Here is a 16440-nt window from a genome sequence, read left to right as displayed (position 1 = left end):
CAGCAGTACAAATCAGTGCAAGCTTTTTTGTAAACACACACAAAAGCATGCTTGCTAAGACAAATGAAAGGCTACTATAAAATAGAAAGATTGACTAGTTTTTTGAAAGAGATAAGCCAGAACTACTGTTGAAAGCAAGTATGCAAAATTAAGAAGAACAATTTTATAAAGTTAAAAAACTTCATATAGAATCCAAATTAGATACTCATAATTGGCAGCGCAAAAAGGGTTCTTCAAGCATTCATAATAATACTTTTGTTTCCATGGATCCTATAGGAAAGATTCTTCTTGGAAAGAAATAAAACATATATGAGGGAAGCTTGCTTTTTAGGGAAAAGGAGTATACCAGAATCTAAAATTCTAACACACATTAGGTCTTGACTTTCATCCTGAAAGTGACAAAATCAAAAAGTTTCAAACACACTGTACATCACATCATGATATGATTAAATTTTATTTTTTTCACATAATTTACTTACTTTGAGTTACACTAAGTTGACAAAAATCTCAAAACAGTAGTCTTAAAATGATGATTTTTCAGATAGGAATGTAACTCAACCCTAGAATATTCCACTGACTTGCCGTGAAGTTCCATCAACAAAGGGATTATCATTATAATATCATTAATAAATTGTTACCACTGTACTGACGTTACATAAAAATTAAAAATAAAAAAAATCCCCATTGTGTGCCAAAGAGTTTAGTCTGAAACCAGCTGTAGTAACACTAAACACTCTGATAGTGGCAGATAGCTTCTACGCAAGTAAAACAGGAGATTAGGGTCAATATATGGGCATTGGCAGTAAAGTTACAAGCTAAGAAAAAAAGGTAACTCAAGGGTTCGATAACAGGAGATCTTCTGAAGATATTTGCATAACCACAGTGACCTCTCTAGCCCAGAGTATCCAAGTCTGCAATAAGCTAGAAGGACCCAGTAAGAAAGTGGCACCAAAAGTGCACTGTAGTGTCAGGAGAAGGCAGAGGAGTCAAGACTACTATTTACTCCAGGTGGACAAAGTTCCACATATAAAAGGCTACAGAACTGAAAGAATGAAAAGGTACAAAAAATACTGGAGCAAGTAGAGAGGGAAAACACTCAAGAAACACCAGACAAAGAATTCTGCTGCACTTTGGGCTCAAAGTCAGTGCAGAGAAAATCTCAGGCCCATTGAGTGGAATACAGCAATCCAGTCTGGCACAAGGTTAACAAATTAAATCCAAATTTTTTGCAGCAGCAAACATGCATGCTCCAAAATAGGAATATAGCATTAATAATCCAGGAGTTGAATACACAAAATGCACAGAGAAATAAAAAGCATGTTAGAAATTGATTTAATCAGACTCATTAATCTTAGCTTTAAACTAATAAATGTTAATAGGAAGATAGGCCCAGTCCTGCAGACTTTAACCACAGTTACTTGCAATGGTTATGATAGTACTTCTAGCATGGGAGCAGTAGTCTGAAGGCTGGATCCTCAAGTTAGGAACGCTGGTGTTAACTCCTAAATACTACTGGTGGTATACTGTTGGAATATACCCCATAAACCAACCAGATGTCCTTAGAGACCGTGTTAGTTTAGCTTCATTATGCAGACACAGAGTATTTGTAAAGCTTTACAGATAGCTTATCACAAATTTTGCTTCCTGAATTTTACAAAGAAGGCATTGCTGAAGTCCCTTGTGACTGGAAGCAAGAAACAGACTCAGATCCATAGCATCTTACAATGCTATTCATGTTTTAACTACACATTTTCAAATTTTGGAACCAATCACGATCAGTCTGGGGATCCTCACCTTCAGCAAAGCCGAAGTTGCCACATCATTGCAAGGCTGGGCCTCAATCCCATTTAGTGAACTAAAATTGCTACAGGAACTAAAAGAAAATAAAACTTGTGTGTTACAGCTGTGCAATACCACAGTAATGTTAAAACTCTTTAGCGTTTATTTCATAGATGTGCAGCATGGCTCTAACCCATGGGCATTTATGACTGATGCATCTGCATGAAGCTTCTCATGAATGTTGCAAGCTTCTGAACATCTTCTACAGTCACCGCATTATATAAAGAGGCACGGATTCCTCCCACAGACCTGAATTAAAAAGAGGAGAGGAGAAAAGAAAAGAACCAGGAAAGTTTTGTATATTCTAAGAAAGACACTTTTAGCAGTCATAGACATTTAAATCTATTCCTACTCCAAAAGGAAAGAATTCACATTTATGTGCATGAGAAGCAATATTTAATTCTTCAAGGCAGGCCTGCAATCTAGAGAAGCTTAGTATTTACTAGTTATGTATAGCTCCAAAGCTGTAGCCCTATACCATCAAAAAACAAATCCCACAAACACTACTGAGCATGGGAAAGAACTCTTGCAACCAGGTAGACAAGCCACCTGAGAGGCTTTGTACACTGATACAGTCTGACCTCAAAAGGTATCTTCTTTGGCATCTGCACAGAGACAGATTTGCAGAAGAAAGAAGAATTAAGGATTAAGCTCTCTGAAGCCCACCACTTCACCTAGCAGCTGAGACACCAGAAATCTCTGATTACAGTCTCTAGACTGCTATTCTCAAGTGTTGCCAAACCAGAATGAGGAACAGCTTATGTGTGAGAAAGGCTGGTAAGCCAATGCACAATGCCTGATGCTGTACCACTGTAGTAACAGTTTATTCTGCACAGGACAGAGATTCACTTTACTAATACTTGAGTAATACTTACCGATGTCCTTTCAGAGATATCATGTTAAGTTCCACAGCCTTCTCAAGAAATTTCTTTTCCAGGGCTTCATCACCCTTGACACTGCCAATGCGGAAAGGGACATTCATTCTGCTTCGGTTCTTTCTCTCCACTGGACATCTGTAAGGGTTGAAAATGTAATGCTTAATCCACTTTGTGCTAAATTTATATTTTCAGCTATGTGCAGTTTGAGAAAGTGAATAATCACACCTGTTTAGAACCAAAGTGAACCCTTCGTAATCAAAATTGTGAAATCATTACTTTCTGTGAAAGAAAGCAATCTTCCTTTTTTAACCAAGTATAATAATGGAAGTGGTAAACTGGAGGGCTTATTAACCCTTGTTGACATACTCAAATTTATGCCAGAGAAACAGACAAGAGGCTTGTATACAGACCAATCAAAGAAAACAAAAAAAAAGGAAAAATAAATAAAGAATAATGTTATTTAGGATAGGTGAGGTAATTAGAGGGAATTTTTACTAAGTCTAAAGCAGTTTCTCCTCTTTATCTTCAAGGACTGACACTTCTCAACTAGTCAAAAGTGCTACCAGAATTACACTCAGCTAAACAGAACTAAAGGAAGTATAAGAACACAGCATAAGAAAATTTTCATGGACATTAGAAACTTCTGTTAGTGATTTCAGTCCATCTTCTAAATTAGTATTACTTGGAATCATGAAGTAGAGAAGAAGTATCTCTAGAATAAATCTTGCATTTCATACATGGCCACAACATTATATGAGATCCATCACAGCTCCTTAATATATCTTAAAATCCCATTTAATCCAAAGTGGAAAACTCAAAATACATGTAATATCTCTTCGTCTATTTTGTGAAGGTGAGAAATGATGCAGGAAGACGAGAAGATTTAAATATCTTTTTTTAGCATTTCTACTTATAAAGGAGATATGAAGCCTTCAGATTCCTACGATTTATTTTTTCCTGTGATGTAGATTCTCGCAGGCATTCAATACCAGTAAGTTTTCATAAACTGCATGTGAATTTCATAGCTATTATTATGCTATTTGGAAAAGAATGGGTACCATTCTTTTCAGTTCCTCTCTTGTTCCTTTGTTCAGATGTCTCCATGATGAAAAAAAGATCCATGATAACATCTGCCTATGCAAATCTTCTACTTCAGTTTCAACCAGGAAAATAATGTTCAAAAGGCCTATGCTTCTAAGCACTCCCATATCTGAATTACTGCAGCCATGCTACAGTTTTTGGAATATCCAGTCGCTACTAGGCAATCTGATGTAATTCAGCTCGTGCACAGACATTGGAAAACAAACTGCAAGTGGCACAGAGCACTTTGTGGAAGAAAGGCTCCATTTGCTGAATGGCTTGTCACATGGCTTACTCAGGGATGTATGCCACAGATTTAAATGCCATGTTACAGCTGGGAAGGCAGCTTCAAATTAAGTCTTCCTTTTAGTTATAGATACAATTAAAAAATTCACAGTCTTAACCGTATTGCTTAGGAAGCTGCACACAGCTCAGTTAGTGAAGCTTGTTCTGCTTTCCCAGCTGACTATTTACCATCCCATTTGCATTGCATTTCCCACTCACTGCCTTACAGACCAACTTGCCAGATACAGATTTCTGTTTGTCACAAAATGTTTTTTTTCTAGGCTTCATTTGCTTTCTGACGTTTATGAAAAACCCTCAGGATTTCTCTGGAGTAGGATCACAATCCTGATCATGGTGATGCTAAAGGCAAAGCTGTTCTCATTAACTACATGGATAACCAGAATGTATTAAATATTATGATGAAACTTTATCCCTGCCAATTATGACTGCAGACAGCTTTAATTTAAAATCCAAATTTAATTTGCCCTATCCTAACTTTGACTTGAAAGTAAATTAGGTGCCCACACTGTTGCTTTTACATTGAAGGTGAAGGAAAATATATTGCAGTTCCATGGTCAATTAGTAGTCTGAGCTTGGCAAATATTAAAATTATTACAGTATCAGCTTTTAACTGATATACATAGGTCCTGTGAGCTCAAAAATGTAATGTAAGAGCAACTCTTATGTAAAAGTAAGAGGGTTGAATCTGCTTTGGAAAGCCAGCAAAAATAACTAAAGAAAATAAACTGTGCATAAAGTACATAAGGAAAATGTATTCCATTTTGAGATCTGATCTTCCTATTTTATTTCAGAAAGTGTTTCAGAAGTTAGCATAATTAGCTAATAAAAATGCTCTGCTTGACAGAGGAAAAAGCAGAGTCTTTGACTCCTGGATGGTGGTAGGGAAAATACAATGCAAAGTGGTCTCTACAATTTCTTACAGGCAATTTTCTCTGTTTTGGTCTCTATTTCCCCAAAGGATTCAGTAAGCATACAAACCAGAATCTGTGTATCTGGTTTTTTGTATACTCTTCTCCTAGGCTCCTGTTTTATTAAGTTTAGAATATGTTTTTAGTAGGCTTCACTACTGATCTATACAAGGTAAGTTGAAGTAACTTCCTACTGGAATGAAACTTATCCGTGGGCAGTTACCAAGTGAATGGTTTGCACAAATAGGATCTATAGGAGCCCTCAAAAAAGGTGAATTCAACAATACACTGTAATTAAACTCTTGAAAGTTATGAATGTCTGGTTATGTAGCAAATACTGAAACCAAGGGGAAAAGCGTAACAACTTACGTATAAAATCCATTAGATTTGTCTATAATATCATAAATCATCCGTGATTTGATTAAACTAAGTTTATCCATAGCTGCAGCTCCACCATTATTCTTTATCCATTCCAGCACCAATCCCATGATATAAATACTGCAAAAAGAAAGAACATTTTTCAGTGAAATTATTCAAACAAGAAAAACGTAAGTCTTGTCTAATAGTTCACAAAATGTTTCAGCAACAAAATGCCATGTTTGATTTAAGGGCACTTAAGATTAACAAATCAAAATCTAGACTATTTTACAAGTTAAGACAACTCTAAACAGACAATGTTTTCTGGACACAGATGAAACATCCTGAAATTCAAATGCCACACATATCTGTTGGACCCTGCTTAATCCTTTGTACCACGGAAGGACATATCCTGCAGGCCTCCTGCAGCCCTGCATGGCTCCCAAAGACATCCCCAGACATGCTGCATGGACTGCCAATTGATTGCCTACACAACTGCCTGTCAGGTCCTGCCTAGAAGGACTACACAACTGCCTAGAAGGAGCCAGATTTAGCAAAAAAATTAATAGCATTCACCCTGTGCAGCTGCCTTAGCAAAAATACAAGAGTAGATCTCAAATACATGTACATTAATATGCCAGAAATTTAACTGTATTTTCACAAATGTTAAAAATAAGAACTCTAATCCCATTTCTGTCTACAAAGACCTTTTGCCCACATGAACAGTGAAGTTTGGCAAAACAAATAATGATGCATCACACTTAATTATTCGTTACTTACTTCTTAGTAGAGATCTGGAAGCCTACTGCCATCACATGGCTTGGGAGCAAGAATTTCAATGCTAGTTACTAAGTGCAACATAAAAAAATCCTTTGCCTTTGTGCTTTTGCTACAAAACTCAGCTTGTTCAAGTTCAGCATTTCCCACGACTACAACAATTTGCATGAAAACCTGCTCCCAAGTTTTAATGGACTATTTCCAACAAGTTCGTTCTTATGAATCCCTTCAGTATTGATTCCAAGGGAGGGCTCAGAGAACATTACCCTACAAGTTTCCCTTGTACATATCTAGCAGGAGGCTGTTTTAAATTTTTCTACTTTTTATTTCTAAGGGGATGCCAGTACCAAATCTTTGAAGACTTCAGAAAGGCTGCAGAATAACCAAGGTTACAGGCTGCCATTTATAGGAAGTACCTTACAGCTCTGAGAGCACGATCCTGCTATGACAGCACACTAACAACTACTCCAGTGTCAAGGATTTAAGAGAAGTGTAGACCATGCCCTTGGCAAATATACAGGGCCGTATTCACCTCTTGCCCTCACTTCCTTGAGCAAGTGAACTCTTAGAAGTCAGCCTTAGAGTCATTCACAAAAACCCAGACAGCTGAAACCTTCTTTTATGTCAATCAAAATAGTGTAAGTGCAAAATGCATTTCAGAGCTTGGAAATGAGATTTTCATAGCAAATTCATTGTTAATTTTAGCTGAACAGATTAGGGTCAAAGAGTCAATGGTATTGTGCCATGAGGTTAAAGCCATTAGCATCACCTTAATTTAATTTAACATCCTGCTGAAGTAGCTTTTGCAAATTCAGTTAATATTTCCTGCCTGTTTGCCAGCAAACCATTAACATGTGCAAGGAAGAGAGCAGAGAAAAAGAGAACTAAGAAGCCTTGCCAGTTCCTTAAACTGGAACAGGCAGTTAGAGCCAAGCCAAACAGATGTGCATCCTGCCAATATTTCAGTCTGTTACATTCTGGATTCTGGAGTGTACTCCAATGTGAGTCTGTAGCATGAAGTGAAATTTGGCAGGACAGTGATGAAAAAGAAGAAAGACTGTTAGTTCAACTTTATTTTCAGTTCCCTTAACCTCCTACTACCCTGTTCAGGCTACTGACAGACACTAAGTTACAGTTAAAGCAGCACTTTCTTTTCAGAAGTTCTTTGCAGTGGCTAAAATAAGGCTGCAGAATTTGATTTGTTTTGCTTTTCAAATCAGAGGAACAACACTGTGTCCAAGTACTGAGACTAAGTAGAACTTCAGTTTTTCAAATGGAAATAGCTTTGTACTTGGAAAACATGAATGGCTGGATTTAAAACCTGGCATATTCAATTATAAAATGTCCAAAGACAGTATGTGTGAATTGGCAGTCAGGAAAATAATCGATCATGAAATAGAGGTTTCATCAAGCTCTGGAAAATAAAGACATACATACTGCCTGTGTTACAAAGCTACACTGAGCAGACCAAAATCTGGAAACATTGTACAGTTAATTCTTACCGGGTGTACCCAGCCAACAGGGCAGACAGGCTGCCAGTAAGAATACATAATTGCAGCACTACATACTGTACAGTATGCACACAACTTGGGGAAACGAGTTCTGCACTGTAAAATCTGGTATAAACAAATGTTCTCAAGATTTACTGTTCTGTTGATAAAGATAGCTGCTCCTATGTCATTGCAATAGTACACCCTGCAGTGACAAATCAGCAGATTCAGAGATAATAAATTCAGTAAAATTTGAAGTGATAGTAATGATGGAATTAAGTTATAGGGTTTATATCAAGGAAGCACAGAACTTTATTCCTATACACCATTTAATATCTGTCAGAGATCATTAAGCAACCTGACTTTTTAATTCCGGAACATACAAACAAGCTATAAGAGCTGAAACTAAACACCAGTATAAAATTGCATTATCAAATTATCTGAATGAGCAGGAAATCTTTATTTTCAAAGTAATTTTAAAGTTTCTGGGAAAAAGTGATACCTGGATTGAAGATCTTTTTTTTAATAATCATTTCAGAGGACACTGATATAAAAATTCTTCAGGTTAAGAATGGGTAGATACTACTAGCTCAACATGTAAACATCCTAGTAGCAAAGCACCATTTCACTGGTTATCAGAAGCTAGGAGACAGCAATATAAAAAAAGCAATCTGTAGTCGGATCTGCTTCTTGCATAATGAAATTATAAGGTACAAATGGCAATTTTATGATTTTGATTGCTAGCAATGATTATAAAGCTAGATAAATTTTATCTTTGGATGCCAAATCAAACACTGAGATGGCAGTCAGAGAATTATGCAAAACTGTACTAGAGAATAAAACAAAGTAACTACTAAAATGCCTTTAAAAAAATTCTTTTACAGTTTCATTTCAAAACTGACAGTAATGATAGATGTAGCAGGAACACGAAATATTTTACAAGTTTAAAAGAATGCATATTCTTGTACTATCCTACATTATTTAAAACTTTAATAAAAACAATACTGACCATTTTCCAGTAAAGAAAGTCAGTGGGGATGTGGAGGTTCAAATGCTGAGAGCAACATCAGGAAGAAATTAAATCAAATTGTATTTAGCGATCAAGAAGCAAGTCTAAGTGCCAAACTACCTCCTTGCAATGAGAGAAGCATCATCACTGAATTGACTAGAGCTGTGCTCATGTAAACCAGAACTGCCTCCTGAAACTTCTACAATGGAGTTATGACATATAATATTTACTTTGCAAAAGACTACATCCTTTATGGCTGAGTCGCACTGGGCAAAGCAAAGCCTACTACAGTCACACGGCTGGACACTTGCCATGTTTTCACAGGAATCACGTGAAACACTTCAATGTATCAGTGGCTTGAGGGCAAATACACAACTTTGGAAGCTTTTCTAGGTAAGAGCAGCAGATGGCAGTGCAGCTGCTTTCTGAATAAGAGATATCACGTAGCAGGGTGAGTTACCTGTAGCATGGTGGAGTGTTATACAAAGAGCTATTTGCTGCCTGTGTTTTGTAATCCAGTACAACAGGGCATTCCTTCAGTGCAAATCCCAGCAAGTCCTCACGTATTATTACAACAGTAACTCCAGCACAGCCAACATTCTTCTGAGCACCAGCAAAAATCACACCAAACTTTAAAAGGAAAAAGAAAATAACTTGGCACATGCATTCACTTGTAGGTCTTACAACTGAGTAATACCCCAGGCATACTAGTCAGATGAATGGAACAGAGAATGTGTTGAAAATTATCAAGTTGTAGGTCAAAAGAAGAGTTAGGAGGAGTTCTGATTTCAAAGTGCACTTACGGCTACTCAGCTGGGGATTATAATAACAACAAATTTTACAACAGTTTGCTAAATGCTTATTTAATGGCTGCAAATAATTCTCAAGGCAGACTGTTCCAATTTCACACTACTTCAAGCAAATTTACTAAAAACAAATTCCTACACATTTCACAGTATTTTCAACCCATCTGGTATTTCAGAACCATCATCATAAAATCCACCTGTTCAAAGAGGCAGATAGGAAAGGCCAAGTTGAAAACATCAACAACTACTCCTTTTTGCTACACACAGGTTAGAAAGGTCAAATGTGCTATTTCCCTAGTCAGTAACACTTCTACTCATAGTATACTTTAAAAACATAGTAATTGCCTATGTTCTGCCTCTGTACTATCTATGAAACAGACACCATAATCGTGAGGCATAGGAAGCTTTTATGGAGCTTAGAAGAGGTCACAGATTTTTCATGTAAGAGGCAGGATTAAAAAACTGATTCACAGTACCCTGCTGTAGCCATATACCATCTATAGACTAAATATGATTTAGAAGATATTTATTTTAGCTGTTATTTTCTTTTTTAGCAGGTATTTTCTTCATTAGGGAAGATCACACAGTAGCTAAATAATCTTGGGTAGCTATTAACAAGAACAATTTCAACATAGTTAAGTATGTTTTTATGAGAAAAAGGAAAACAAATAGACACTGAAATCTCAAACCTGAAATTTCAACACTTCTGTCCATCATCAGATAGTCAACTAACAAAACATGACTTCCTTAATTTCACTGCTCAGCTAGAAATGTCTCAGCCAGACATTTCAAAGTGTTTAATTACATGCACTGAATTTGAAAATGCTTTGTGCGGTCACTATGTCCAGTTCTTTACCTTGGAAACATCCACAGGTTTGGACAGGAAGTTTGAGGACATATCACAAACCAAGACTGCTCCTTTGACATCAGGTACAAAGTCAAATTCCACACCATGAACAGTTTCATTAGCACAATAATACACGTAAGAAGCATCTGGATTAAGATTCCAAGTGCTCGGGTCAGGAATGCCTGGGAGACAAAATAGAAACCCAGAGATCACTGGAGACAAGTAATTTTCTTGGCATGAAATTTTACCTGAACATGAAACTTAAGTGCAAACCAAGAACAATTTTGCCATATAGACTATTAATCATGTTGTTACCAGGAAGATAATGTATCTGCAAAACCAATACACCAGTGCATTCCCAAAACTCTCTGGTGAGCCATCATTAAGTTGCAAAACCTTTTGTTTTCACCCCTTATTCCTCAAACGATTTTCTTCAAGTTTGCAATTCCAGACTACAAACTACTGCCCTAGGGGTTCAAAACAGCATTTCAGAGGAATTCAGACACTGGGTCCAAGAATCTTCGTGCTGCCTTTGGAACCACAGAAACATCCAAATTCTCACTGGCAAAGTTCCCTAAAGCTCTGTGAAATCTCAGAAGCATTTAAGTCTTGCCCAAGCTGAACAAACACAAGGTTACCTACCTTCCTCCCATTTTAATCTTTGCAACTGATTTACAAAACTAAGATTTCCTCTGTCAACAGGCAATATGCAGGCATGTCCTGACAGCACAGAACAGGTTTGGCATAGAACAAGTAGCTGTTCTTTCTTTTCTCCTCCAGAACCTGATTTGAGGGGGGGTGGGGGGGAGGGCAGGAGATGGTGCTATTGCCTGCACCATTATTTACTGTCTCTCCTCTTATCTACAGCTACGAAATGGTGAATTACACTCCCCCAGACTAGAAAGTCATAGGTTCAATTCCTTCCTGTGCCTCAGACAATATACACTTATTTTCCAAGTTAGTGCCCTAGTCACCAGTTAATACACTACCTTACATGGAGATATTCTTTGTCTTTCTTGTTGCCACTCTTTTTTGTTCAAGGGTTGTAATTTGGACCAGAGGGAAGAAAAGTGAGCAAAACTAGCAGGAATAGAAACTAGATCTCATGTATTCCTGTTCCAAGAATTATTTATGTACATTCAGCGACACAGTGGTGGGAAAGAATTTAGGAAACCTTAAAAGCACATAACAGAATTCAGGTCTCCCATATCCTGGGTCAATGACAAGGTTAAAATCTCACACCTGCTTCTAAATTTTAGAGCAATCTCATTACTGAGTGTATACGGAATTGAAATACCTCCCAATATCCCTGTGAATAGCTTAAGAACTCACTTAAATATTAAGAAATTGAGAGAGCCCAGACCATTTACCTTCTTAGACACTTGTTTCTTGCCACTTATTTTCTGGGATCTGCTTGGCCCCATTTCACAATTTTTTTCTGGTGGAGACTGTTAAGCCCTTTAACAAATCTCCCAGCGATGAACAAGGAGAGATGTGGCAGACAATCTTTTGAGTGCTGGACAGTCAACTCTAGTTAACATTCAACAGCCCAATAGCTATGCTGGATCCATTTTTAGAGCAAGTAAGAAGCTAAGCATTCCACATGGACAGATGCAGTCATCAACTTACTTGTATAGGTTCCTAGTTTGGGATGAACAATATTCACTTTGGCATACTTCTCTGCTTCTTTAGCTGCTTTTGCCGACCAGCCTCCAGTAACCACATAATCTGCCTGTCTTCCCTCCTTTAAACCAATAAGGTTAAGTGGGACTGCACTGAATTGACCAGATCCACCTCCTTGAAGGAAAATAACTTTGTAGTTGTCTGGTATATTTCTGCATAGAAGAAATAACCATTTGTATTATTCCCAGGTGACACAGGATGCATACAACTTGGTATTATGCATTTAACAGTGACTGAGGAAGAACTTTGTCATTTTAGAAGACTCTGCTTAGAGCTTAGATCAAGTCCCATTAACTTACCTCAGCAATGATTTTGAGAAATAACTTAAATATGTAAGAGTAAATGCTATAAATTCTAGTGATGAAAATTGGCTGAAAAAAGCTTTCCATCCCCAACCCTGGCATTGCATTAAGCAAACTCATAAGCAAACTCACTCCTGAGTCACTCCTTGAGTACCCACAAACTTGAAAGATAATCCGTCACAATTAATGCCGACTTTTAATTTTATCAATTGCTAGCTTCGTTACTTTTCTGTCAGGCCAAGAACATCACACCAAAGCGCTTACAATAGCACTCGGCTGTGAGATCCTTCAGTTTGAAAGTGCAACAGTACAGTAAAGTATATGTGCAGAGCAAGTGCAGTAAAGAGTTGCTCATACAATCACAAAAATTATGTATTCGAATTATTCATTAAAATCCCTTTCTCAATGACTCTGGCTGTGACTGACAGTCAACTGCTTATGTTAAATAACCAATATTATTAACTACTATGAGTAATTCTAATCCACATATATTTATTTCAAATTTTTAAAAAAGTGTCATTCTACAAATAGGAAAAGGGTTCTTGATCAGTGATTCTAACACTGAGCCACAGAGCTTTTGTTAATAAAACAGGACTTATGAGCAATGTATACCACTATATCACATTTATACCACTAGAGAATTGATTTTTATTGTTTGCACTTATTTCTTTTAGTTCATGTCACGTTCATGAATTCTATGAAGGTGACAAAAATCAAAATTTTAAAAAAAACTCAGCTAGACATATAAAAAACATCTTAACCTAATAAGAATCCTTCGTCACATTCAAAAATATAAGCGTCAAACAGAAGATCAGTATCTTCCCCAAGGTTATTACTCTGTCATACACAGTACACATGCATGAAAAACACCACCAAAAAGGAGCTTTCAAGGAAAGATCTCCACATTAGACACTACTGATGCAACTACCACAAGCATAAAAATAAGCAGAAAGTAATTCACTTACAGCAATTCACGCATGAGATTTTCAGTTGTATTTAAAATTTTTGTGAAATCTGAGGAACGATGGCTCATTTCTTTGGTGGAATAGAGAGAAAAAATAACATGAAACACGATGGTAATAAATGAATTTGATTTTAAAACTGTGTTAAGCTTTAAACCTTTTACACTACAGACCCAAAATGCCTGAAGCTTGTCATTCCCAGTTCCTACTCCTCTTTAAGTACATAAATACTCCTAAATACCCACAGAAGACTTATACCTGCAGTCTTGCCCAGATACAGGCAAATTCTGTTCATTGACAGTTGGTACCCACATGACCTTACTATGGCCAGGAACAACCACATTTGCGGGTAAAAAAAATACTTTCTAGAAAGGTTTAATTTTTCCTCACGCTAAGAACCTTCTCTGCTGCTAATGCTGTAACAAGTGTATAATACAGTACAGGAGTTTGTTTTGTTCTCTTATCTTTAGCAAGGCTTCTTCACACAGTAAAGCTAATTAAACATTAAGGACACTCACACAGTAATTCCTTTTAAATCCAAAGGCTGTCTTCCACGTGTAAGTGTACAATTTAAACATTAATCTGAATTGCGCAGAGACAGCTGCACGTTCTGCTTTTAGCAACTAATCAGTTTCATAGACTAATAAAATGCTCACCATCTTGATGCATAAATCTTTTGTGCAACTGGGGCTGAAAAGCCAGTCAGCTACCCATATGGCACAGAAGACACTTCCCACCTCATGGCAGGACAGCACTGCCTCCCTAATGGGAAGGATGCTATACATCTGTATGGTATCTATATACATCTATACAGACACACAGGTCTGTTAGAAATGGAGCCAAAATACCAAGATCAGAAAGTCTTATTAAACAATCCAGTTAAACATCGAAATCATGAAAAAAATTGAATTTTTAAAGTCTTACCAAGAACACTTATACCAAGTCCTTTGTAGTCCACCAATTCTTTCTGTGCTTCTAATAATACCTAAAAAAAGATAAAAATCCAGAAATAAATTAAGGGAATTTTTCATTATCTGGAGTCTCTGATGCATTATGCCTATACCAGCTATTCCGTACTGCAATAACCTTGTCAAGTAAGATTAACAAAAGCATAGTCACCAATACAATTTTGTTGTACCTAGAAGCTTAAGGCTTTTCGTAAGACAGCAAACTTAAATCATATGCTTTGTTGTGGACACCATGTTTAAGTTATTATTTCAAATGTTACATTTCCAGATTTCTCAACAATTTCTAGGAGTTGAATGAACTCTTAACCTTTACAGAACATCTAATGTTTGTGTACGTATTCTTTCTAAGCAAGCATCCCAAATACCCACTCCCACCACTCCACCCTGTGTCCTTTCTCTTGACTTGTGCAAATAGGACAATCAAAGTATTGAACAAAACAAAAGAGAAAGATCAGTTTGGGGAATTGGATACCTTAAACTGAGCCAACATGACAATGACGGGTTTCACAGAATGAAGTCCCATAGTTTTTGAAGATGAGCCTTTATCTTACTGAGAGTTAAGAAAGAAATTAAGCAAAATTTTGAGGCAACCAAAAATAAAAGTCCTAGCCAAGTAGTCCTTCAGCCATCGTTTTTTTCCTACCTTCTCCCATAGCCCTTGAGTATCAACAAAGTAGAATGAGATTCTAACCACTGGATCTGCAGCTTCTGATTTTGCTAAATTCTTGTCTGAGAGCCAGAACACTCTTGGCTGCTCCTAAAGAAAGCAGGAGCAGGGGAAGCCCCAGTATAACAGCCACTAAAACAAATGCTGCATGCATGCACCGTAGGACCTGACAAGAAACTGCACACTGGGCAATTTCAGGAATAAGAAATCTACCTTGCTGACAGGGTGTCTGCATGGCCTGTCAACTGTAACAACTGGGTACCAAAAGGTCAACTAAAAGATTGTGAAGTTTTAACCCCATTTTACAAGGAAATGTATCCCATGCCAGAGAAGGAAGGGGAAAAAAGCAAGGGAGAACACACAGACTATTAGAGTAGTGCTTGCTAAACTGCTTGATAAAATCCAATTTTGTTAGTAATATTCTTCATCTGAAAATCTGCACATGCCCGATAGTAGACATCTACGACACCCATTATAATCTATGAATTACTCCATCTTCTTTCTTCACCGAGTCTGAGTGCATTATAGGCAGCATCAGCCCACAATCAAAAGGAACAAACCATCGAGATAATACAGCAGTCCACACAAGAGCACTGCATTTTCAAGAGGGGAAACAGATTAATAATACAGAGTTCAGCTGTGCCCGCCTGCACTCCTCAAATCTTAAATCCAGTTCTTAGCAGTCTCTGTCAGAGAGCTGGGTACTGAGGCAGTGCCTGTGAGAGCCCCTTTTCGAATCTAGGGCTCAACACAGAACGACAAATTTCTTCGCAACCTTATCCACAAAGGACATTTCCTCAAGAAAAGTGATGGGAGGGGAAAGAAACCCAAATAAAAGTAAGAAATCCCTTTATTTAACGAAATTTTTAAAACACGTAATGCATAAAATAACGAAAAATACTATAAGGGAAACTAAGAAAACGAAAAAAAAAAATAAATTCCACAGTAGATAACCTTTAAACTGAAAGTCCGGTATGTACAGTGGGCAGAAACCACCCCTCTCCATATGTAACTGGATAATCCATGGCTGCTGATGCAACTTTCCAGAGGGTTGAGTGTACACTGCATTCACTATAACTTCTTATAAAAAGGCATCTCAGGGAATTACCATGCTATCTATCAGCTGACAAATCTCACACTCCACACAGCTATCCCTGCACAGTTAGGTCCTACTTCCCATCCCAAAACTAACGATATAGCTGTCGCTGCCATTATCTCCAGCAGAGGAAAAAAAATTCCAAAAACCTAGAGAGTATTCCATGAACCACACTCGAGCTCCTTTCCAAAAGTCCAAGCTTATCAGGGCAGTTCGTTGGAGAAGGGAAGAAGACACGACGTTTCAGCGCTGTGCGGGTAAAGTCCTGTAATTACTATTTACTAGAGCTTCCCCAACCCTCGCTTTGCAGCCGGAATCCCGCGGGGAGCCGAGGGGACGAAGACACCCAGCCCCGCCGTGCCCCAGCCCGGGCCCTACTCACGGAGCGCGGCAGCTTCGCCGGCCCGGCGCCGAAGTTCGCAACCTGCCGCCCGCCCTCCATCGCGACCACAGCACCGCAGATCC

The 16440-nt window shown here is 37.7% G+C and overlaps 1 protein-coding gene across 1 annotated transcript; it reads right to left on the bottom strand.

The window, feature by feature from the left end:
* Nucleotides 1–435: 435 nt before the first annotated feature.
* PSAT1 (phosphoserine aminotransferase 1) lies at nucleotides 436–16440 on the bottom strand. Its single transcript, XM_082300945.1, has 9 exons — nucleotides 16358–16440; nucleotides 14169–14229; nucleotides 13248–13317; nucleotides 11927–12132; nucleotides 10307–10479; nucleotides 9105–9274; nucleotides 5381–5509; nucleotides 2715–2852; nucleotides 436–2088 (listed from the first exon to the last, which is right to left on the bottom strand). Exons 1-9 carry the CDS (start codon nucleotides 16415–16417, stop codon nucleotides 1983–1985), a joined length of 1113 nt encoding a protein of 370 aa, XP_082157071.1. The 5' UTR covers nucleotides 16418–16440; the 3' UTR covers nucleotides 436–1982.

The sequence above is a fragment of the Coloeus monedula genome (assembly GCF_965178545.1).
Source record: "Coloeus monedula genome assembly, chromosome: Z".
Classification (NCBI taxonomy): domain Eukaryota; kingdom Metazoa; phylum Chordata; class Aves; order Passeriformes; family Corvidae; genus Coloeus; species Coloeus monedula.
Note: the sequence above shows the minus strand (reverse complement) of the source record. Positions and strands in the feature narration are given on the sequence as shown.

Coding starts and splice junctions, on each gene's coding strand:
- PSAT1 (XM_082300945.1), bottom strand. CDS start 16,417: ATGGAGGGCGGGCGGCAGGTTGCGAACTTCGGCGCCGGGCCGGCGAAG. Junction 14,230..16,357: donor CGGCGAAGCTGCCGCGCTCC/GTGAGTAGGGCC, acceptor ATCTTTTTTTAG/GTATTATTAGAAGCACAGAA. Junction 9,275..10,306: donor AACCTGTGGATGTTTCCAAG/GTAAAGAACTGG, acceptor TTCCTTTTAAAG/TTTGGTGTGATTTTTGCTGG.